Raw genomic sequence first — 25,258 nt, forward strand, 5'->3', positions numbered from 1 at the left:
CTTGTAGAGAAAATTAGTGCTGTAGAAAAAGATATTTGGTGATCTAATTTCCATTAGCAGATAAAACAGCTTTGATACTTTGGTAATTTCTCCTGAAATATTACAACAGAATAAAACATGGTTATTATTCCTTCTACCCATGTATCTCTGATTTATTATCAGTGTAAGTGTACTTTTTCCTATATAGGCAGCATTAAAAAGTAGGCAGCAAAAAAAGAGATTAAAAAAGAGGCATATGTGGTCATCAAGCATGAAGGTCCAGAAGCACAGAAACAGGTGATTCAGCAAGCTGGAACATTATAATGGCAGGAAGAGTCCTGTAAACCTGTTTTGTTACTGAGCTAGCTGGGCATTTGCTCTGCTAGAGTTCCTGTGTTACATCCCCACAGTCCTCATGTTCCTGTAACGTGGTGGATAACCAGTAAAGCTTTCTGCCAACCAGCAAAGCTCTCTGATCCTGTCTGTGCCCTTTGCATTCTTCCACCCTTATACAAACCCTTCTCTTTCTTTCCAAGAGGGACTCACTTTGCAAACTCCCATGGGCCAGGATCCCATCTTATTTATTTGTCTTGAAAACTTCCCAGCAGTTTTTATGGGAACACCAAACATTCTGATTATTAATATCAAGAAAAATGATATAATGATGAGAGCAGCAGAACTGCTGCTGGCAGAGTTATTTGCAGTCCTGATTTCACACATACAACATGCTGTCCTGATCCTCTGTCCCTCCAGGTAGTATCAGCTGGGGGCTTGGTTTGTTTTCCCTTTTCCAATTCTGCTGCAGGCAGTTTACTTTGCAGCTTCCATCCATTAACCTCAAAGTACTTTTACATAGAGGAATTAATTAAGACTCTTACACACCAGAATTAATTAAGACAGTAGTAGGCATGTTTTATCACCTCCATGGTGCACACGGGGGAACTGAGGTGAAGAAAGAGTTGCTCAATTCTTTTCCAGAGCTGAGAATGTACTTGGGCATATATCACATCCTTTTAACTTGGTGTGTAAGAATATCCTTTCTCTCCTGATGTTGTGAGGCAAATATCCAGTTTACCCAGTAAGTCAGCATTGACACACAGTCCTGTTCTTCAAAATGGAAATGCTGCCCGCAGGCAAATACCTTGGCCAGTCGAATTTCCAAACACATCTTTCTTTCTTATTTCAGACAGAAATAAGCACACAACACAAAAAGCAAACTACTGTAACTCCTGTGGGATCTGATAACATTTCTACTCTGCTAAAGAATTGCCCCAATACCTGAAATCTGTAATCTTATCATGCTGCTTTAACAGACTCTCCCTCTTTCTCAGCATTGACATCTATGCTTCTGTTTGATAAAGAAAGAAATATAAACCTAATGACTTGGGATTTTTCTCTACAGTTCATAAAACTTTGCTCAGCTGACTCTGCTCAATCCTGCTTCCGAAATGCACCAGTGCCACCTGCAGACCACGATAAATAGAGCTGCCAACAAACCAGCGGGACGGGAGCAGCAGTGGCTTTTCTTTTCATCCAGACAAGACCTGCTGGAAAGCCCAGAAGCACATGTATAAACCTGAGCAGAACCTGCACAGTCACATACCGAAGCACAAATGTTCACTGGGAGCAGTACTCCTTTATTTTCATAAATAAACATTAATAAAGAGCAATGCAATATTACTTTTTAATACCTGTCATGAGAAGCCCAGTGTATTCCCCTGCCACTGCACTAGCAGTTCACACTGGGCAGAGCTGGGACCTGCTCCTGCTTCTCCACATCATCTGCCAACTGCTCCTGGGCACAGCACACACTGGAGGTATATATCTGTGTGCCTGTATGTATATAGGCTAGATACCCTATACACATCACATGCTGCAGAATCCTCCAGAAGAGCCCTGCTCTGAAAGAAACCCACCAGAAAGCATGACCCCAGGTAGTGTCACAGCCCCTCCTGCCATATGAGGAGATGCAGGTCTAGTGCATGCCCCAAACTCACAGGTGTACTCTTGCCATGGCTCTTCCCTGCCAAGTTGAGACTGTAAATGAAATGTGCCTGTTCCATCCTAAAGTTTCTTCTAAACCAAAGTATTTAACAGATCCTGTTAACCCTCAACAGAGGTATTTCCTTAAAACTGAACCAGCCTGTCATTAGATATTAAACCAGGTAAGTTTCAGTTACTCAGTTCTGCTTAAAAAATTTGATTAATACCCAAAAATTGGCACAATGCTGTTTAAACAAGAAAGGACAGTTAATTAAATTAACAGTCTCTTTGCTGACATACTACATATTTTATACTTGGTTTGATTATAATGGGCAAACCTCATAATTTTAAAACTAAGCCATTTGCATCTGTAATTAGAGCCAGTTAAAATACTTCTCAAATGAAAGTTTAGGCCTCTGGTATTTTGAATAAAATGTTATCTGTGATATTCGTTCAAATTACACATATTGGACTGGAGAATATTAAATCAATACAGGCTTGAAAATCAAGGTGGGAACTACTTACTTGAGTTAATTTCTTTGACCTTGTCCTAAAGTATTGTTGAGAGAAGAAAGTAAACAGAAAACATTCTACTCACCCACTGTCATCCCATCCATGTAACGCTTGATGATATCAAAGGAATCTCTTAAATTTCCTTCTGTAATGTCAAATATGATATCTGCCTGGTTGGCCGGATATGTAGGTGTGATGGCACGAAGAAAAATGATCTCTGCAAATAAAGAGTATCACAGAATGTACTGACAAGTATTTGAAAACATTGCGGAAGAATCTGACAGAATTCGATCCAAAATGACTTATCCTCAAAGCTGGTGGAGGACATCCCCCTCCCTCACCACTCCCAGTTTGTCCTTTAAAATGGAAAGAAAGAAGATCTGGGGGAAGGGAGGACTTGGATAGATTTATTTTCTCCTCCTGCACAGTCCAAGAAGCCCTGAAGCCAAAACACCCTCATGTTTACAGTCCACTCTTAGAAACCTGCCAGACTTCCAGCAGGCACCCAAAGAGGACAACACAGAGGATCCACAGGGTGGGCAGTGGAAGGAGACCAAAGAGATAAACCCCTCAACTCCAACTCCCTTAGGCAGTTACACCAAGTATTGCCATTACAAATTACAGACTCCTTTGGAGTACTGCAGGAGGGGTTTAGGTTTAAAAATTAAAAGTGAGACTGTTTTTCAAGTCCATTGTGAGGGAGGTGAGTATTATTACTCTCATCATTATCCTCACTTTACATATGATGAGACTAAACCTTGGGGCTGTAAGAATTGAGCCAAGGCCATGCACTGGATTACAGTTTACATCTTCTGGGCTCTGGTAGCACTCTCAGATCACTAGGTCTCATCTTTTTATTAAATCATGAGGACAGACTAATGAGGGTACAGTTTGGGAAGCAGCCTGGGCCAAATCCTTAGCTCTGCTGCCAGTACACCTGGTGAAGCTGAGGGGGTATGTATGGGAGTAGAAGTGGCCATGGGGCATTCCTCCACTCCCTGTGAAGTAGGGCCAGCCAAGGCCTGAAACAGGCCTGACAGAACACAGAGGAGCTCTACGCAGCTAAGGGATTGGTGGTTAAATTATTCCTATGTGAATAACAACTGGGTTGTCTCTTTTCCCACTCCTTCTGCTCTGGATTTCATTTAGGACAGCTTTCTGAGACAGCAAGGCTGAGACTCTCATCAGAAACAGGGTTTTAGGACCTTTAGAAACTCCTCCAAAACAATCTTTCTTTCTTCCATCCCCTTCTCTTCTCCCTGTGTCTGTGCTGCAGAGCAGCAGGGCTGCAGGCAGCCACCCCACCTATGGATGTGTACACAACCCCCAGTGGTGTTGCCAGAAAATCTGTACAAATGCCAAGGAACAAAAACTGGCTCTTGGTCTGCAAGTTTATATGTGAACTCAGAAAAGTGAGTGTGATCCTTAGGAAACTCCAGGATGTGAAAACTCACAGGTACTGCAGAGGACAGGCACTCACTTGGGTGCCTTTTGAAAATCTCATCGTTCTGTCAAGTCCTTGGAATTTCCCTTCCTTTAATCTATATTTTTAAAGACAACACTTTATTTGTTCACAAGTCAAAAATCAGCCAATCACACTACCAGAAAATATATTCAATGTATTTTATGATTAATGTTTGCGTTTAGACATGGACTTTATTCTTGGAAGAAGTCACCTGCCAATAGCAAACAGATGAGAGAAATACATTCAGTATTACTTTACTATGGCAAAGTCTGCAAACAAGGGAAGAAAAAAGTCATGGGACACATGGCTATTATGGGAGTAAATGTGGTACATGGGAATTCAGAGTCAATATTTCCTTAGACTGGGAAGCAGGATGAGTTAGAGTTCCAAATTATTTTCTTTCCTCCATAAAATTAAAACTCCTGGACATCGAAGGTTTTAATTAAGTGACTAGTACACTATAATTTGGAACTGTGCAACCATTTTACTGCACCGGTAGCTACTCTGGCTTTAGGCAAGGATTTACGGTGGAGGTTTTATATGCTGTAGTCTATTACATGGAACAAGGAACAAACCACTTACCTTCAGGTCTTGTAAATTCTCTGAACGTGGGCAGTGAAATGACAGTGTGGGAAATCGTGTGCACTGGATCCAACACACAGTTGACATCATTTGGTCGACAAGACTTAACGCAGCGAATCGTGTCTGTCTTTTCAAGTCTGACACTAAAAGAAACAAAAAAGGGATGTATACATATCCTGAAAATTCATTCCTTTGTGTTTCGCAGTGTAGGGAGATAGAAACTGTAATTGATATGTGTTCTTTCTTCACCTCAAAAACTTAAGACAAATGCAGATCTCCAGAACATCCAGACCACTGAAAAACTTGCCTTGGTTCAGAGCTGCAGTCAAACCCCCCTCAAACCCAGCTCTTCAAGCCTGGCAGGAAGAGCTGTAGTGCATAAGATGCCATGTAAAGTCTCTTTCCAAGGACAAACAGGACCAAGCAATGAGGCACAGACCCTCAGCTGCAGTGCCCAAGCCTGGTCTCACCAGTTTCAATACAGCTGCACTTACTTGCACAAGACTTTTTTACTCAGTCATATAAAAGCAGAAACAATTGTTTCCATTCTAGAAATCTGGCAGGAAATATGTGAAGGGCCCACTTTCTTTCATGATTTTCAGTGCAGCAAGGGCCAGAAAAGCCTCCCTTAAGTCTCTTTTTCACACCCTCCCTTTCCATCTGAACTGAGAAAACAGAGAGAAATGGAAACCAGGGGATGAAAAAAAGCTAACCACATTATTTAAAACCTTAAAGATTGAATTCTGAGTTTGGGGAAATAGTAAGGGTCATTTCATATTCCATCTCAACCAGCTGCTCATTCGGCCTTGAAAGTCTATTAAAAGTTAAATGACTTCTTCTCACCCTTGTCCACTAGAGTGAATTTAAAGTCACTTACAGTTCAAGAACTTCACACAATGCCCACTCTGTGCTCATGAGAGATGAAAGAGCTGTGCTGGGACTTACAATGTGACTAAGCCCCACAAATGATCTCAACTTTGACCTGCCCATTTCTTCATATTTCTAAGTGGAAAAAAAGAAAAGTGGGCAGTGTTGGGGGGGGGGAATTAAAAGATTAGAAGGGAGAAAAATTCACTGAGTAAAAGGGAAACAAAAACGGAAGCTTTAGTTTTCAGATACCACTAGAAACTAACTTGCTCTTTTCAAAATGTGCTATCCAAGTCCACACCTACAAACCATCTTTTTTCAGATGTTCAAAGGGACTTTATGGCTCTATTAATAATCAATACATCAGTAACTTCTTATTACATTCGACCCACATTTGCTCATCAAAGAAAACAAAGCCAAACACGGTGATACTGTATGAAAGTAAAAAAAAGAGAAAACATGAATCAACGTCAAGGAAATCAGCTTCAACAGATGGGAACTGGCATGGTCCATGGAGAGGCAATGGAGCTGGGCTAATTTACACCAGCTGAGTCTGGCTTGGTATTCACACTCTGTAGCTGATGTTTTCAGACTGGCCAGAAGATACAGGCCAGAAGAGACCTTTTACTTCCTACCATTACTTGGGTACAAAATCTTGTCATTTCCTAGACACCTCCAGGGAACAGAATAAGGTTTTCTGCTGAAATGTCTCTTGCTGGTCATTTTAGAACAAATAAATTCTGGATGTACGAACATGTCTGACCTATGACAACAGATTCAATTCCCTTGTTCTAAACCTCAGCTGCCAAATTAAGAAGGGACTTCTAGCTGGCAGATCATCATGCCTGTGAAATAAGGATCAGCTAAATTGCATAGTCTAGTTCCAGGGTAAAGTGGTCTATTTCAAAATATGTAATAAGTAAAATTGAGGGTAAATGAGCAAACATCATTCACATTTGTTTTCCTCTCCCTTTTCTTTTCCTTACTGCGTAGAGAGGAGTTCACTAGATACCCATATAAAACCATTGCATCCTTCCTCAGGATCCTCAGGATCCTGCTGAGCTGAACAGCCAAGGCTCACAACAGCCAAACCCCACTAGTTCTACTTCCAATAATATGTTTACAAATTCTGAAAAAGTTCTTTAAAAACTTTTCTCCAACATATAAAGAATAACTATAGCATCACCTAAAGGTTTAGGGGACACCAACAAACAGTAGCTCTATTTTGGGACACTACTACTAATAAAGTACTAATAGAGCACTCTAAATTTCCATAGCTGTATTTAGACAATAGAATTTGTATGCAAAAAACATTGTGGTGGAAGTGTCTGGGGCCTTCAGAACTGATGTGCCTTTGCTCCTTCCTGGGAAGAAATGGAAGCTTAACTCTCAACTTCAGCTGGAACAAAATTTGGGGAATACAAATATTTCTGAAATTCTCCTCCAAAAAAAGACATGATTTGGTGTAAGATGAAGTCCTAAGTAAGACCTGCATTCACAACTTGTGGAGTAAAGCCTTCTCACATGCAACAGGTGCCCTGCAGACAGAAATGGAGGATCACAATGGTCACAAGTGTCCGTTCTCAACTAAAACAAGTTTCTAGATCCACCCAGCTCGTAACCACGTGTGACAGATACACGTCTGTGTCAGCTCTAGGTCCTTGCACTGTTTGTCTCTCCTCTTACAAATCCCACAAACTGGGTTTTTTTTGGTGTGCTCGGTCCACACTGCTAAACTTGAGTTTGCACTTCCATTTCTCCCTGCGTAAATACTCATTCTCTGATCTCCTTCCTTTTGATATTCTTTCTAGTTGCCTCAGCATATGCAGAGTGAGGTCAATAACACTTTGTTCTCTCATTCCTTCAACACCACATCTTATAGACATCTTCTGGAGTAACTCCTCTGACAACTAACGTCTATTTCAAATCCTGTTATTTGTTACTAGTGATGTACTCTGATCTGAGAATACTTTTTAATTTTATCTTTACACATCACCTTTGTGTTTAATTTTCTATTAGATGATTTTTTCCTTTTTGCTTATGTTCTACAGTGGGGACTAAGACCCATCAAACTTTCTTCCTCAGTGCTGAGAACTTTTTTGTTCAGTCTGTCCTTCAGGTTTTCCCCTGTAACAAAAATTGCAGCTTCGCAGCTGGTCCTTCCTCTAGGCCTTTTTCATTTATACAAGGTTAAGAAACAGCTCAGTTGCTCTGATTATTTCCTGAGTCTACTTTTTTCTTCCTTCCTGGATCCTGGTATCATTCCTTTTCACATTCTCAGTAAGTTCTTTGGATCAGGAGCTGTGATTTCATTTTCATTTGGAAAGAACCACACATATAAATGGCACTACATAATTACATTCCTGAAAGTTCCAGTGACACTGCAGCGTTAAACACCTAACACAGGAGAATGTGAGCTCTGTGTTTTGAACTTCTTGCTGAGTGAAATTCATACGGCAGCACTTCACAATACTGAGGGCCAAACTCTCACACTCCCTTCTTTTCCTGCCAAACAAATATATATTAATGCTTGCAAAAAATGAAGTTTATTTTTGAATCTTTATCCTACTTAATTATGGCCTCATAATGAGCTGGTAGCCAGAAGGCATTTATATGCAAGCACCTTCTGTGGCAGTAATAAACCCCATTAGCTCAAGTAGCATGGGCTTGTGCCTTCAATATTTAAAGCTGGGACTCTATCCCCACTGGCAACTTCTGGCAGCTTTATAAGTATGTGTCAACAGGCTTATTAAACACGAGCATTCCTCAAGAGACTTGAACTCCTGTCAGCCAGCTGGGATAAACTTTGCCTTGGGGAACATGTAATACTCTGGCAGAGTGCTGCGATCATGCCCCAGTCTAGGCCTTGGCTGAGGATGAGCCTCAGAGCCTGCAGCTCACAGCCAATAGAGTATTCCTTGAGCTCAGGTGATTAAGGCTTGTGATCTTGGTTTGGAAGATTCCCAGTTTCTACCCTTGCACCCTGACTGTGCTGACACAGTGAAGCTTGTTTTTCAATATGTGCATTCACATGGATTATTCCCCATCCACCTACAGACTGACTGTTCTGCCATGTACAGGGCAGCAGAGATATCTGAGCCCAGGGGGGTGTAAAGCAACATTCATTTTTCATCATACCTCTGGGACTGAGATTTTAATATTTATTAACACAAGGACTGAAGACTATAATAAATCCTCTTCCAAAGAAATTCCAGTTGAATTGTCTACATTGTTCTTGACTGCACAGAAGTAAATTAAGTAAGTGAAAGTAAAAGGAAGAAAGATTTGGATATTGGAATTCTGGCTGACCTTCAGGGTTCCCAGGGTTTGGCTTGATGGTAGTGGTAGGTAAAGTCTTTACTGTTCAGAATTTATCAACTTTGATATGGAAGTTGGAGAGACACCAATTACATATCTTTTCCAAATGCTCCTGCAGACCCCTCTCAGGACACAGTCCGTGAAACAGAGGAGCTCTCTGCTATTAGCTGAATGCTGTCAGGAAGTTCATTGCTGTTTTCCTGTCATGAGTTTTGCCATTCAATGGAAACTCCACAGAAAGCAAGATGAAAGATCTCTAAAATAAATGTTCTTTAGAGGAGATTCTCTTTTGTACCATCCTTTAAACTTAGAACTGGGATCTGTACCTGGTGGAAATCAGCACTGGCTACAACACAGCAATGATAACTAGCACAGCTTGAGAATCTGGCTCCACACTCCCAGTGACCTGTGTGCTGGGGCACCTCTGCAGTCCCAAGGGCCTAAGGCATGCCCTTTAACAAATTTTCAGAAAATGCCCAGTATTTTCTCTCTGACTGATGAAATTCTCTAAAGATGTCCCAGTTGAGACAGCTCAAATTATGTACCTATTTCATTTGGAAAATTTAGACCTAAACATATGCAGCTCTGTATCACCAGATGAGACCAGCTCCACTACTGTGTGAAGTAAATGAACAGCTTTCCAGACCTCAGGATATTCAGGTAATAAGCTCTTGGACACCAATCTCTCCTTTGTATAATGATGCAGAATACATAGAAGAATCTCCCCAAACTGAGAGGTTCAGTTATAGGGGAAAGTGAAGAACTGTAATGATGATGGCAAATAAAATGCAAGTGCAGCGTGCAAGGGATGAACTAAAACTTTATTAAAACTGGGGGCAAAAAAGCTACTCTTAGAAGAGAGAGAGCAGCCAGTGATGACTGTAAGTTAGGGATCAAAGCTGTGCAGAAACAAAGATAAAAAGTTTGGCAATAAATGTGTTGACAGTTCCATGGCGGGAAAGTTGCATTTGGATTGTCAGAAGAAGGTCTCTGGGCTCTGTGATTTGACGCTGCATGACCACAAGGCCACTGTGGTTGTTCACTTTTTTTGTGGTGAAAAACCCCTCCTGGTTCCCGCTGATGATGGACAGCCGAATTTTATCCCCAGGGACAGCATTGGAAGGGCCCATACGGAAAATGTCGGTGGGTACTTGGATGTTGGTAGGAAAAGAGAGGTGATAGGAGGTTATTCTCAGAGGCAGGCTCTGGCATTCCTTATTTTCATTACAAGGCAAGCGCTCACAGCGACTGCAAGAAAAGTGAGAACACAAGACAAGAGGAAGATTAGTGTACATTTAGTGAGTGGGATAGGACAGCAAGGGCAGTGGGGGGGGAAGATAGGCTGACTTGCACACTGTATCCGTTCTTCAGCCTGGCACCTCAGTCATACTGCAAAGGGGCATTTACCAAATAAGGATGGACTTGTCTGCAGTTGGTGCTTTGGGAGAAGCATTGCCCTTGCTTTGCATGCACAGATGGATCCAGTCTGGCACCTCGGTGGGAGGGAGAGTTTATTTGCATTTAGATCAGCTAAGTTCTTCCTAGGGAGAACACTGGTGCTCTTCCCCCACCCCCGGTTTTATTCTTTTGTTGGTTGGACATATGTTCCGTAAAGAAAGAGATTCTAAATGGTTACAGAGTTGATTGTGTCCTGCTTGGGATGTCTGGCTGGATTTTAAGACTAGCAAAGTATTCTGAAAACCACAAATATATAAGGTTGGTCTTTCTGAGAGAGAAAAAGCACTCATCTGACAGCATATAGAGCAACATCAAACTTCTCTCCAACACTGCCTGTATGTGAAGGTACATTTCCTTTGAAGATAAACTTTCACCTCCTGGTATGACACAGTATTTCTCTGTGCTGCCAGGAGAATCAACCCGAGTCATTCTAACACCCATCTAGGCAAGCCCTGAAAACAAGATTGAATGGCCTGATGTCTCCAGCATGTGCCCTGCACATTCAGTCCACTCTTATGCAGCCCTGAGTCACAGGAACGATGCTGGTGAAAGAAATAGTTGCCCTCTGCTCTTTCCAAATCCATTAGCACACTGTAGGAGAGTGAAAAATCCAGAGAACTAGCAAGACATCACCCATACAGGCTGAAAGTGAACAGTGTCGCTCTGCACTGTCTGTATGGAAACATATCTTTTCCCTTTCTGTTCCTGAGAGAAGTGAATTTTGTCCAGTTAAATACGGTACAGACAGGTATGGGCGTTCAAGTCAGTGTTATTAAAGAATGTTGTAATTTACCAGCACATGTCAAAAATCCAGAGAACTAGCAAGACATCACCCATACAGGCTGAAAGTGAACAGTGTCGCTCTGCACTGTCTGTATGGAAACATATCTTTTCCCTTTCTGTTCCTGAGAGAAGTGAATTTTGTCCAGTTAAATACGGTACAGACAGGTATGGGCGTTCAAGTCAGTGTTATTAAAGAATGTTGTAATTTACCAGCACATGTCATGACACCTGGTGGGCTTGAGAAGCATTTAGAGGATTGCTAATGAAAATCTGACATGTCATGACACCTGATGGGCTTGAGAAGCATTTAGAGGATTGCATACAGGGAAATTTTATATATATTTCTGATTAAAGATATGCCCAAATCACCACATTGGTATCTGAACATCCTTTCAGACAAGTGTGTGGAAGTAGAGGTAGAGATGACGATCTCAGATGGATGCTGACTGCAAAATTTAGTGATAACCAGATTCTGCCCTTAACTCCAATCTCAGATGGATGTGGACTGCAAAATTTGGTGATAACCAGATTCTGCCCTTAACTCCAAATTTTCCTCCAGCACAACTATGAACCAGATTATGTACAGGTCTCTCCACTCCAAGCAATATCTGGTCCCCAGGTTGAGGTTTTGGAACCTAAACAATTTGTTTCTTTCCTAAGAAATGCCCCATCATTAAAGCATGGTTTCTTTCTTACTACCTCAAGGAAATCTAAATGCCTATTTCATTTTTCTCATTTTGACATGCAAAATTGAGCTCCTGTCAGGAGTATCTGCCATCAACAGAGCTGTGGCTTGTACACAAGCCCTACTTCACTCCAGTGCATGGTGACCTGAATTCCAGGACTCCACATTATATGCAAAATCAGCATTTTCAAAAACAGCAGTTAAAAGCACCCTCAGTTCTTCAATTAATATGCTGCATGTTTTCTTTTCATACCAGTTGCAAAGGAAAGTACAAAGCAATTCTTTGAAGATTTAAATGCATCCTTAATTTTATTCATGTGTGTAAAGAGCATGCACAAGTCCTCACAGGATGGCCAGCTAATTAGGTGTGGATACTCTTGGAATATTTTCAGGTATAGTGAGTTGTATATTCTTTTCTGAAATGTCATTAATAACTGCACTAAGGAGAATGACTTGGCTTTGTTGAAATTAAGAGGCTACTTTGCTTTGCTGAAATCATGAAGCAAGTCAAGACAGTTAATTCCTTCTCTGGAAATGTTTTCTTCAAGTACAACTTCTTGGAAGCATGAACATGCTTATAAGCACTTCCACTCTCATAAAGATGCTCTGCCTTATTATTTTATAAAGGTAAAATACATTTTATAAGGATGACCAGAATGTTTTAAAAGAATAAAACCCCAAAGCTCCCAGCTTGCAGATTTGACAAAGGACATTTTGCTGATTCAGAAAGTTATTTGTGAGGATAGATGTGCCTGCAGCCAGGAGCTAGAATTACTCAGAATCTTTCATCTCATGCTTTGGTGGTGCACACTACACACTGCATTACAGGTTTAGTTAATGTGCACTAATTGTTCCATCCAATAACCACAAAGGAGATAGCAAATATTATTGCTTTTGAGAACCAGAGTTCATTCTGGGGTCATGCACCGCAAAGGCAAGAAGCAAAGAGCATTTCAATCCCAGTGTAGTCTCCAGACCTTATTTCAATGCTTCCCGTCAGTGGGCAGCAGAAAATCATACAGCAGGGGAATCCAACAAGCTACTGCTAGTGAGAGAGCAGCCCAAGCCCCGGGGTGCTTCCCAGCTCTGTGGCTCCTCAGGACAGGTCATACAGCTCCCGTGCCCCAGTCGTGCCATGTCACTGCGGCAGAGCTCAGGGAGCAGCAGGAGAAGGGGAGTGCTGAGGAGGCAGAAAGTGCTACCAGAGAAAGCCAACCCAGAGCCCAGGTGTGCTGCACTGCTTTGCAGTGAGGCACTGGTAGGTATCTTTGCAAACCTCTGCAATTAGACACACAGACACGGGCTAGAAAAATGAGTGTATGCTGCTGCTAAATGCTTGTTCCTGAATTTGTTCTGGTTCTATTAGCTCACTTACAACCCTGATCTCTTACACGTACTTATGTGGCTGAAATATTGGTTTCAAAGAATTGCTCATAGATAAATTTCATGTACCAAACACTGGCTAGTGATAAAGGAAAAGAAAATTACCAAAACTACAGAGGAGAGATTCCATTTTGGATAATAAATACAGCACCTAGCAATGGAAAAATGAGGAGAAAATATTTTGTGCCTTCCCTCCTGCTAATTTCTGAGCCTTACTTCCACTCCACTGTGCTCAAAGGAGCTGAGTGGTATGCAACAATTCCTCATGCACTAAAGGAAACAAACTTTTTATTTGCAAGATTTATGGCTTTGTAATTCACTTCACAGAGGAAAACCATTTCAACATGCTGAATAACTAACCAAATCTTCTTACCAAACTATACACTACATAACTCTGAAATTCAAAGCTGTGGATTTCCAGAGCTGTAACAATCTTCCAGACCTTCTAGAATATATTCCACTACAAAGGTACTCACTCATGCTGTCATTGGTGAGTATTTCTTTTCAGCAGGTTGCACCACACCTTGAGGCCCAAATGAACCATTGTCACATCATGGGTGTCTACATTGATGTTAACAGAGCAGCTACATAACTCTGAAATTCAAAGCTGTGGATTTCCAGAGCTGTAACAATCTTCCAGACCTTCTAGAATATATTCCACTACAAAGGTACTCACTCATGCTGTCATTGGTGAGTATTTCTTTTCAGCAGGTTGCACCACACCTTGAGGCCCAAATGAACCATTGTCACATCATGGGTGTCTACATTGATGTTAACAGAGCAGCGCAGCTAGACCAGAACTTAGAGGGAATGAAACCAACTGATGGTTGGTCTTTACACATAATTCTTAACCAGAGGAAAATCTGGAGCCTCACTTCAGACTCGAAAGGGAATACAGTATGCAGCAGAATGGTAGACAGGATAGACACAGGATGTTCCTCCTGTCTGGGGCTGGAAAGTATCTAGGAGGTGGACACAGGACGTTCCTCCCGTCTGGGGCTGGAAAGTATCTAGGAGGTCTCAGGCTATAGATGAGACAGAACTATCTTCACTTTGCTCTCAGCACTGAGCCTTCATGTCCTATCCTTGTGTCTTTATTCTGTGTTTCCCAAACCAGTTTCTTCTTCCTATCATCTTGGCATCAGGGCTGTCTACTCAGCCAGTGCCAACCCTCCTCCTCTTTTTGCTCCATCCTCTCCTGGCTGACACTTGGTTCCCTCAGTTTCTACCTCACAGCCCTAGTCCCAAAGCACAGATCCCTCCCTTCCTTCAGTATCTTTGTGCCTCCATCCCAAATTATTCCTTCCTCTGTTGGTCATCATCCAAATCTGATATCAATCACCCTTAGCCATAAGCTTCTAACTCCTGCTGTTGTTTTCCTCTCTGGTATCAATCACCCTTAGCCATAAGCTCCTAACTCCTGCTGTTGTTTTCCTCTCTGTCTCTAAATTGTTTTACCCAATTTTACTTTCTACCCCACAAGTGTCTCCTAGATTCATTCTCCTCGCCTTGCCATACCTTTAGATCTTTCCCTCCCTACATTCAGCCTCCTCAACCCCTAAGTATGACTTATCTTCTTTCTGAGTTGTCTCTTCTCTCACTCATGCTAGAAACAGCTCACTTCTCCATGGAGTTGGAGTAAAAGCACATGAGAAACTGGCTCTGGGGTTGTGCAGGTAGGCAGCACCTGGCTCAGGACAGACAGCAGCTGACATCACTGAGAACACTGGGCTCCTCTCCTCCTGTGGCTTTGTGTGTCAGCAGGCTCAGACAGTCTGCAGAGTTGGACCTGCACATTTCAGACTGCTGTAGTTATTTAGTTATTAGAGCTACAAGAAGCTCAGGTCTGCTAAATCAGAAGAGAACTGTTTGTTGCTAAAAAAAGAAAGACCCCTCTACTGATGGGAAGAGTTAAATTGCACTGAGGCAGATAGCCAAACACAAAGAGATTGCTACTGAGGCTGTGAAATCCTTACCATTATTGAAGCAAAAGTTAAATAAAAAACTCTCAGAAATATTCCAGGTAGACCTGAGCCTGTTTTGGTGGACAGGATTTGATTAATCTAGCCATCAAGGTCCTCATTTCCCAAGGTTTATGAAAAAAGGCTAAAAGCAGTATTTAAGAGTTTGCAATTTCAGAAGTTTCAGAGGTAAGGATGACAGAAAGTGAGAATGTAATCTCCTAACAAATGTCAGATTTCTGCTCCAAAACATGACAGCAAACTGTTAAAAGGAAAAAAGAAAATCACCAAAATATCTTCAAACACACAAACCAATGTGTTCCTCTCTACACTTGTCCTTGGGAAATAGTAAACTGCTTTGGTTGAAATTCACCAAAACGTGAGCCTGAGTCAGACACCTGGCATGTAAAATTTCAGGCACTGCTTACGTTTTGGCAAAATTTTAAGCAGTTAAAACAGGTCCTAATAATGAGAAGCACCAGGAAACCTTAACAATACACAGGCATGCCTAGAATATACGAATATTTCCCAGTTTGGCTCAAGGCAGCACACATTTCTGACACGTCGCCATAAACGCTTCTTTATCTTTTCTGCTCTTTTTCTTGGCTTAAATATTGCATATGTTAGAAGTCAGTACCACATAAAGAGAATTTAATTGTTATGCAATTTGAAAACAAAAACTGTTTGGCAAGGCAGTGCAGCAAGTTAAGTCCTATTGTGAGGAGGAGTAGATCTTAATTATCCTTGGAAAAATACCAAGGCTGATCAAAGTAAAACAAAAGCAGAATTTAAGTAAAAGAGATAAGGCCTTCAATAAAACTGTTACCATTAAGGATCAGACCTTGCCAGGCATTTTGCTGTCTTTGGGGAAGGCTACACAGGCTGTTTCCTCCCAAAGCTCAGAGTATCTACACAGCAACCTGAGCTTTCAGCCTGTAGCATGGGATGATCCTGAGATGACTTAACCTGTTGGCAATCACCACTGCAACAAGCACCATGCAAAAATCTCTGCTTTAAAGATATTGGGTAAAGAAGCTTCTGGATCACTGAGGGGTGTTGCCTGTACGTAAAGATTTGAAAGAAATTTAAGAATGAAGAAACTTGGATTTACAGGACTAAGTCCTATTAAATTATAGCTGTTCCAAAGAAAAAAATGGGGAATAGGGTAAGAAAAAAATCTCCTGAGGTGCTGACTTGATGGGAATGGAAAATATGTTGTCTTTCTTATGATGTGCCAAGTTGGTGAAACTGGAATGTGTTTTGAATAAAAAGGCAAATGGTATTTGTACTAGATGTGACATTGTGAGAAGCCAACTACCTTGATTTAAGAGTCCTGGCACAAGGGTGGGTGAACGAGCAATTTGATGCCATTATCATGCAGCAGCTAATGAAGACACCCTAACTATCAGCCATGCTGGGCTGTGTAGGCCAACAGTAAATTTGTCAAGAAGATGTAAAATAGTTTGGATGTAAAAAGGGAGCTAAAAAGCTGTCTTAGGAAACTGCTCTCCACCGGGTTCAGAGTCACCAAATCCCTAAGTCCTGATTCCCACACGTTGGTGTAATGCTTGTATCCTGACTGAGCATGAGAGCACCTATTGCCCCACCAAGCTGACTTAGACTTGACTTGGAAAGATAATGAACTTGTATTCTCTTTGGTTTATTGAAACACGTTTTCAGCAATAAATTCAGTAACTGTAGCTGTGAGAGGGAAAAAAACTAATAAATCCAACAAGGTAATAACTCAAGGAATTAAAAATAATTAGAACTTCACTGAGCAGCTGCAGGATTTGTGTCTGACTCATGGCCTAATTATAGCCCCAGCACATCAGAAGGATCTCACCCTATGAGTAGGTCTGAGTTAGGCAGAATAAGCCATCGCAGAAAACCAAGAATCCAGACACAGGAAAACAATTCAGGCATTCTTCTGCTTCCCCAAAAAATACAGGTAGAAGATGAAATGGAATGTATGTGTACGATGTGTATTTTATAAACTGAACTCTGCAACTCAGGGATGTCCATAAGAGTAGGGACCTGCTAATTCTGCCTAGTGGCCAACTACGCATGACTTTTTTTTTAGTTAGGATACAAATGAACCCACAAAATTACAAATAAAGAAAACGTTTGCATCGTTAGCCACTGTTTGTTCACTGATGTGAAAAATAGAATTTAAAATTGAATTCCTATTTCCACTTCCCAGAACACAGGCATGTTTTATAAATAGCTGGGTTTATACCATGAGTCCCCTCTCCAGCATTCTGATCAAATACATCTGCTGAGTCACTTACATGGCATTTCACAGATCAAGGCTTAAAAGCAAACTGACTAATCCCCACGAAGTCCCTGTGATGAAGATCAGCACTGGCTTCATTCTACAGCGGGAGCAGAGTACTCCATCTCAGTTAGGAGGTGATGGGCATACCAATACTGACTGGGAAAAGCAATAGCAGGTTGGTAACAAATGGGATTTATCAGCCTTCCTCCCTGGCTGGTGGAGCACACACTTACCTGGGAATAGGGCACATGAGGAGGACTATAGAGCAGCCTTTGGAAGAATTGCTGGAGTACAGGGTGGCCATTAAACTGCAGGTGGGAGGCAAAGCATCACCTAAACTCCATAAACTCCAGCTACACAAGAGTTTGCAACAACTTCTCCACTCTGCTAGTACCATTTAATGGGTATAAATAGCTCCCTCCTCCCAAAGCTGTCTCCTGCTTTCAACAGCAGAATGCACTGTCTCTCAGCCAGGTTAGAGACACAAGTATGAGCAGCAGCTAACATACCATCCTTGCTAGGATTCCCAGCCTTTCTAACAGATGTGAAACAGTACTGAAAATAAGATATTCATGCAATGCTTTGCAACAGCACTGGTAAGAATGCAGAGATGGAGCTAAAAAAACTCCCTGGCTGAAGTGTGATAGTAAGGAAAGACTATGTGTGATTCTGAAATAGAAGTCAAGGATTCTGAAGCTGGATGTAACCCTTCTACCAGGTTGCCTGCAAGGGAGCCAGAGAGAGAGAGAGTCTGCTTATGGCTCTAGAAATCATTACAATGCAAGCACTGACACATGGCATTTTTAAAGGGAACATCTTTTTCTTAGGATCAGGAGCATGAGGAGGAGACCAGGCCTGTGTGTGCAAAACATAGGGTAGTCCTGCCAACACAAGACATATTTGCTAGCAACTCTTCCGTGTTCAGTTGGTAGTGGCATGACAGAAAGGAGATCATGTCACCAAAAAACTGTTTGACCTTGAGAAAGAAGGTACTTACGTATCTCCTGACTTGCGGTAATTTTCTGGACACTCCAACGACAGGCAGCGAAAGCCACCCTGGATGTTAAAGCAGGTCTCATTGAAAGAACAGTTGTGGCTTTCTGCAACACACTCATCAATATCTGCCAAATGGAAACAGGTAAGTGCTTTAAACATGTGCCTTTCCTCTACTTGCAGGTGCCAGACAATGAAAGTATCCTGTTAGATACTTGACCATGGGGTGCAATTACTCATTAGTACAGGATTGGAAGGGGAGAGCAGAAGAACAAAACCCAAGAAAACTAACTCAAACAACCAGCAAGAGGCAGAAAAGGAAGAGCAGCAGTGCCACTAAGTGGTCAAGACCTAAATATTTGCTGACATGTTTCCAGCAGGATATTTCTTTTTATTGGCTAAACTAACTCATACCATATCACAACAGGAATCTTCATCTTGGGAATTTTTTGTAATTGCTTAATAACCTTATAAAAATTATTCTCTACCAAGTTCTGTACTACAGAATGGAATTTTCCTGTATATTTACTATAAAAGACTGGTTTCTTCTGATTTCAAACTGATGTTTACTGCTTTACCTATAATGTTTTAGGAAAAGCATTTTTTAAACACAAAAACTTGCTGGAACTTTTCACATGTCCACAGTCTAGTGAGGCCTCCCTGCACTTACTGACTCACCTTGGCAGTTACGTGCATTGGGTGCCAACCTGTAACCAGTGGAAGGACAAGTACATTGGAAGCTCCCAGGAATATTAATACATCGAAAGGAACAGATATGCCCTCCAGTAGGCAAAGCACATTCATCAATATCTGCAAGAAGAAAACACCACAAATTTACTCTGTGTTCATGACATTCAACCTAGTGTGCTTGTATGGTGCTCCCACTGTGAGCTTCAAACACTTCATGATTCTAATTTCTAGGCAAGGAAGAAGATCAGCAGACAGGCGTGGCTCTAGTCAAGGAAGGCTAAATAACAAAGACTTTCAGGAATAAATAGAGCTCTGAAGAAAATGGAAAGCAGTATGAGGGCCCAAGAGACAAATTAATGCACAAGAGCAAACACTTTACAGTGATGTGTATTGTAGCTTTACAAGATGGAGAGAGAGGAACAGTTTTATCCCTGTTCTTACCAACAGGAAATCAGAATTAGTTGTTCTGCCTAAGGTCTCACTGTTCAGTAAGTCCTGGAGACCTAAGTTCAAATTCAGGATCTTGCCCATGAGGTCACATCCTCCTTATATAGGAGGAGAACCTACTTACACCTTAGTTCAGAACGAGCCACAAAAAGAGGATATATAAAATACTACCTAGTAGTATTATATATTACATATGTACCATATAAATGTGTTCATACTTTCACTTGCTGAAGAACAGAAATTCTGTTAGATCCTCAGAAAAAACCAAATTTCTGTCAAAGTTACAAAATTATGCCAAGCTCAGTGTAAACAGCAAAACTGACACCCCACAAGCAGAGATGTTTCTAGACCAGGACATGGGTGGGAGACCTTCATTAAACAGTTTCACAAGAAAATACCCAAGAGAATGCAATGATGAGACAGCATGGAATTGCTCCTGTCTGTTATGGTGACAACAAGAAACACTCACTCATCCTTCCTCTGCAGCACTACAGAACTTACCTTCACATGAAATGCCATCTATGTCGCTCAGCTGGAAGCCGCGGCGGCAGTAACATTGGTAGGAGCCATACACGTTGGCACACTCTTGACTACAGGGGTTGCTCTCACACTCATTCAAATCTGAAATGAAAAGTCATAACTTTGGAAAGCATCTTTTAAAATTAAAAACAGATGGCACACATGTCACTGAGTGAGCTGGAACTAGGGGGCTTTGGGTGTGTTACTCTTAACAGGGTCTGGCAGCATAAGTTAATTGTCACTGTGCTATTATTTCCCACAGTACTTCAAGGTACATGACTTGGAGAGAATCTTTAGGCCAACACTTTCATTTTTGTAGCTGGATACCAGCAAGGCTGATTTTGAAGGTTTGAATCTGATCTTGTTGAATCACCCTTCAAAATAAAGTCAGTGTAGCCCATACATCCCTGCATGTATTCATCACAGAATCATTTAGGTCAGAAAAGACCTCCAAGATCATTGAGTCTAATCTGAGACTGATCACCACCTTGTCAACTAGACCAGAGCACTAAGAGGCATGTTCAGTCATTTCTTGAACACCTCCAGGGATGATGAAGCCTCTGCCTCCCCAGGCAGTTCCTTCCAATGCCTGACAACCCTTTCCATGCAGAAATTCTTCCTGATGTCCATTCTGAAACTTCCCTGACACAGCTTGAGGCCATTTCCTTTTGTCCTGTCAAATGATCCAATCTAAGGGCAATGTACTCAAACTGTGGGCTCCAAGGGCCTCGACTAAGCACAACAGCATTCACATAATCAGAGAGACTGCACTGGGCTGATCGTTCATGCCATTCCACTGCAGTCTTACCAGCTAAAATCAAATGGAATCAGCTAAACATCAATGAGCTGTTTCTCATACTATACAGCCAAAGCACTGACAGCCATACCTTCACATGATCTACCATCAGCTGAGAGTTTGAATCCCATGGTGCAAGTGCAGTAGTAGGAACCAGGGGTATTCTCACACTTGTGAGCACAAAGGCGGCCTGGGTAGCGTCTGCATTCATTGATATCTGCAAGGATGAACACACAGAGAGGTCTGGGGATCAGCTGGCTTCACTACAGCAGCAGTCTCTGCAAGAATGTGGTCATATAAGCTTGATTTTTATTTTCCAGATTTAAATTTCATACTAGAGAGAGAAGTCATCCTCGAAATGCTCATTTACGAGCACCCCAGCGCATAATTGGATTAGATCTACACAGAAGAAAGTTGCTTTGATCTTCCCAAGGAACGTTTTGCTGTAGGTGCATATAAAAATATCACAGAAAACAATTACACACACTCTCATAATCTTACCTTTTAATAGGATAACAGATAACATGTTGACAATACTAATAGACCTTCCTTTGAAGTATCAGCAGCTCTTTAATATGGTATTAAATCTATCCAAATAATACAGTAGTCAATTTTACATTCAGATGACAGAGGTTATGCAGAGAGCACTAACATTCTTTACAGGATGATTTTTAAAGTGCTATAGCTGCACATATTCAAGTCAATAGGTGCAACTCACCAATACATGTCCTACTGATGACATCAAAAGTGTAGCCAGATTTGCACTCGCAGCGGTAATTGCCTGGGGCATTGATACAAACATGTCCTTCTCCACAAGGCTGGTTGGAGGATGAGCACTCATCCACATCTAAAAAAAAAGAGAGAAGGGATTTAAAGTACACTCCTGAGCATGCAAGTTGAGAGAAGAGCAATATGTTAACATGTTTCCGTGTCCCCTCGTAGTTATAAAGTGTTCGGAAACACAAAGCAAGATTTTATCAGGCTCTCAGCATCTACAAGAAGATCAGAGTCACAAATCCAAACCATCCATAGTGAAGCAGGCTCTCTCTCAGGGTTCCTTAATGTTGATAGACTTGGGAGGGGAAAGATGAGGAAACAATGACAGTCTTTGGAGGAAATCAGGTGCAAAATTGTTTTAGCATGCACACTCAATATTCATGGATGAGTGTAAGGTGTCACAGACCCACGGTCAGTAGCAGTGCTTTCTCTGGCCATAAACCGAGACAGGGGAAATTCAGATCAGATATTAAGAAAATTTTTTTCACTGTTAGGGTAGTCAGGCACTGGAATAGGTTGCCCAGGGAAGTGGTGGAGTCACCATCCCTGGAGGTGTTTAAGAGGTGTCTGGATCTGACTTTGGAAGATATGGTTACAGCAGTGGCAGGTTAATGGTTGGACTTGATGACCTTAAGAGGTCTCTTCCAACCTTGATGAATCTATGATAAGCCACTTAGAAAAATTGAAAACACATGCAAAAATACCTCTCTGCAAAAGCCACCTTAGTTAAATGCCAGCCAAAGACATACATGTCTTTCAACACTACTCAAATGGCTCCTGTGGGGCATATTAAGTGGCCTTGTGTCATCCCTCTGTACTGAGGAGATTTGGGACCACACAGCATTGTTCCAATACACAAATACAGTCACAGGCAATGCCATTTTTGAGGGGTAATTATTATTCCTCCTCTTCTCAGAATATAGGGTTCCATGAGTTATATGAAGGACAGAGAGAGGATGCGTTTCATTCTTCACTTGTTGAGACTGCCCTGAGGGAAAGAACAGGATCAAGAATTGACTGTGGGAATAAGAAAAACTTGGGCAAAGTGCAAGACACTGGTAGACATAATTGATAGATGTGAGCTATTTTCTTAAAACCACTTTATCGTACAAACTGTTACTCACCTACACATCTTGTTCCATCTTCATTGAGATGATAACCTCGGCCACAGCTGGGTGAGATTCGCTGGCAGGTAAAGGAGCCATCAGTGTTAATACATATCTGTCCAGCTGGGCACGGCATGTTGGTGCTCAGGCACTCGTTGATATCTACAAGAGCACGAGCCAGTGTAACTATCTGTAGTCTCAAGATGTTTAAGGTAAGATGCTCTCAGTATGTAACCCTCCAGAGGTTTACATCCCAATGTAACCCTTCAGAGTTTGGAAAGTTCTGCCCATGGAGAGTACAATTATTTGTGCCATTTCGCTTCACCAATACGGCACTTCCAGGGTGAAGACTGGGGAGGTGTAAGAGGCACAGATCCCACTGAAAAGCAGTGGAAATTCGGTATAGAACTTGTATTTGTTTCCAAGCCTTTGAAAAGTCTCCCATAAACATATGAAGAGCTGATCAACAATTCAGTTCTCCAGTTCTACCAGTTCTGCTTCAGTTTGTGGGTTCTGATCTAGCTCTCAGCTTCTACACAAAGATCAGAGTCACGAATCCAACAACAAAATCCCCTCAACACCACACAGGGCAGGATTTAATTCACCGTGTGTAAAATCAGCCTGTGAAATTGTCTTGGCAAATATTTTGAACAAATGCATTTTAGGGGCCACAGTTATCACTGCTACAAATTGATGTGCCTTCACTGGCATCCGTGGTGGCTACTGCCAGGGACCTGGGGCTGGCTATGGCAGACAGTCCTCTTCAAAGGGTTTGCTGTGCACAGTCACTGGCCCTCCTCATTTTACAGGCTGCAATTTTGTTTTCAGTCTCAGTGTTTTCAGTGTCAGATTTTGACCCTACAGGGAATGATATGGTCAGGAGAACGAAGGGCTGACAATGAGCTCGACTTGGCAGCTGCTGCTGCTCAGCCAGTTCCACAAGTCCGAGACATGCTATGCCGATGGGGGAATTCAAAGCTAAGTTGAGACTTGAAAATACTACTCAAGGGAATAACTGATAGATTTGTAGGTCACATTAGACAATTGCATTCAGAATACTGGTGGAATCCAGTAATTCTAATGTATTTATATGAAGGTTATAATTCTGCATTTGGGGAAGTCTTGGAAACAAGGCATTAGCCTGACAGATTGTCATCAGTTTTGAGAATAAAACTCCTCTCCACAGTGTGTTATAACTGGCCCATCACTCTCATACACAGGAAGATAGGCTCTAACAGGGGACAGGTCTGGAAGGACCTACATACCTGTAAAACCACACAGAGTAATATCAAAGGGTGTTACAGAGGATGTCATAAATTACAGCTTTTTGTACTAAGCTTTGGGTAAAACACTTTGGATAGAGGTAGATAAAATATATCACAAATCTTTTACAAATTTTGTTTCAGATAAATACCCAAAGACTTCAGGAAAGTACTCAAATACAGCTAAGTGCCTTAGATATCCCAATCTCATTAAAAATAGGAATCAAGTATTTAAGTCTTTTATTTCAAGGTCTCTCATCTGTAAATCTTACCTATGAGACCAATCCTGCCTTTAGAAGAGCAGAAAAACCACAGAGCAGAGCAGAGCAATGGTTGGAGAAGCTCAGAATTCATCCAGTGAAACTACCACTTATCTCCTAGGCAACACTTCAGTATCCCCCAAGATAAGAATATGCCTTACCAATACAGTTGCCTAGAGCATCTTGTATAAACCCACTCATGCACTGTAGCTTGGGTCGGCAGCGGAACGATCCTGGAGTATTCTGACAGATAAAATCGGGGGGGCAGTTATGAGTACCAGTCTCACATTCGTCAATATCTGGTACATCACAAAAAAAAATTGTTAGCAGGAGTTTGGCAAAAGTTTTTTCATCACATTTAAAACATAAGACATAGTTTAAAACATTTGACAGATCAATCCTCAGTGCTCCTTCCTGGAATTTGGTGCTGTGACTTAATCAATCTGACCTGCTACCTCAAACAGGACCTCAGGTAGGATAAGTTCAGGGTTTCTTATTATTTCATTGTTAATATTACACATGGGATGTGTCTGTGCATATTAGGCTTTACAAGTTCAGTTCTCACAACTAAACGAATTCAGAACTATTACAGAGCACCTGAAGCACCAGGTCCAGCAGTGCTCAGCCTTGATTCAGCAGTGTGCTTAGCTTTGAAGTCAGTTAGATTTAATTATCCAACTGCAATTTTCATTTTAACCTTAGATCCAATGCAGACATTGTTCATTTCTTTCGTAAGTGAATTAATTGGCCTTGATTCTCATCCATATTAAGGCTTGCAATATCCTTGCATGATTGTGCTTTCAAATGCACATGATTTCTATTTACTTTAATATTCCATTCCAGTTCAGAATAGACAGTAAATATTTGTGAATAAATTATGGTTCAGATAAAGCAGATAAGAATTAATGAGGCTTCATTCATGAATGTAGCCCTGTCCACATAAAAGCAACTAAAATTTAATGTTTGCCACCTGGCAATGGGGTGAAATCTCCTAAAGCTATTGAAATATAGAACCTCTCCAGCAAAGGATGCCTCAGCTTTCCCATTCATGCAGCTGACACAACAGTAGGTGAAAGTGCTTATCCCTAGAGCTTTGTGAGACTTAATGATTGTGGAGCCAATTTTAAGTTTAGGATGGTTAACACTGAACTGGGTT

The 25,258-nt window shown here is 41.5% G+C and overlaps 1 protein-coding gene across 1 annotated transcript in view; it reads right to left on the reverse strand.

Annotated features, from left to right (window-relative positions):
• Positions 1 to 25,258, reverse strand: part of FBLN1 (fibulin 1) — a 61,061-nt gene that overhangs the window by 15,381 nt on the left and 20,422 nt on the right. Inside the window, exons 7-15 of the mRNA XM_009073908.1 lie at positions 24,264 to 24,401; positions 22,599 to 22,742; positions 21,416 to 21,544; positions 20,789 to 20,914; positions 19,884 to 20,003; positions 18,924 to 19,055; positions 18,250 to 18,373; positions 4,523 to 4,665; positions 2,561 to 2,692 (exon numbers count right to left, since the gene is read on the reverse strand). Coding sequence (XP_009072156.1) covers positions 2,561 to 2,692; positions 4,523 to 4,665; positions 18,250 to 18,373; positions 18,924 to 19,055; positions 19,884 to 20,003; positions 20,789 to 20,914; positions 21,416 to 21,544; positions 22,599 to 22,742; positions 24,264 to 24,401 — 1,188 coding nt within the window. The remainder of the gene's footprint in view (positions 1 to 2,560; positions 2,693 to 4,522; positions 4,666 to 18,249; positions 18,374 to 18,923; positions 19,056 to 19,883; positions 20,004 to 20,788; positions 20,915 to 21,415; positions 21,545 to 22,598; positions 22,743 to 24,263; positions 24,402 to 25,258) is intronic.

Source organism: Acanthisitta chloris, unplaced genomic scaffold (assembly GCF_000695815.1).
Source record: "Acanthisitta chloris isolate BGI_N310 unplaced genomic scaffold, ASM69581v1 scaffold10204, whole genome shotgun sequence".
NCBI lineage: Eukaryota > Metazoa > Chordata > Aves > Passeriformes > Acanthisittidae > Acanthisitta > Acanthisitta chloris.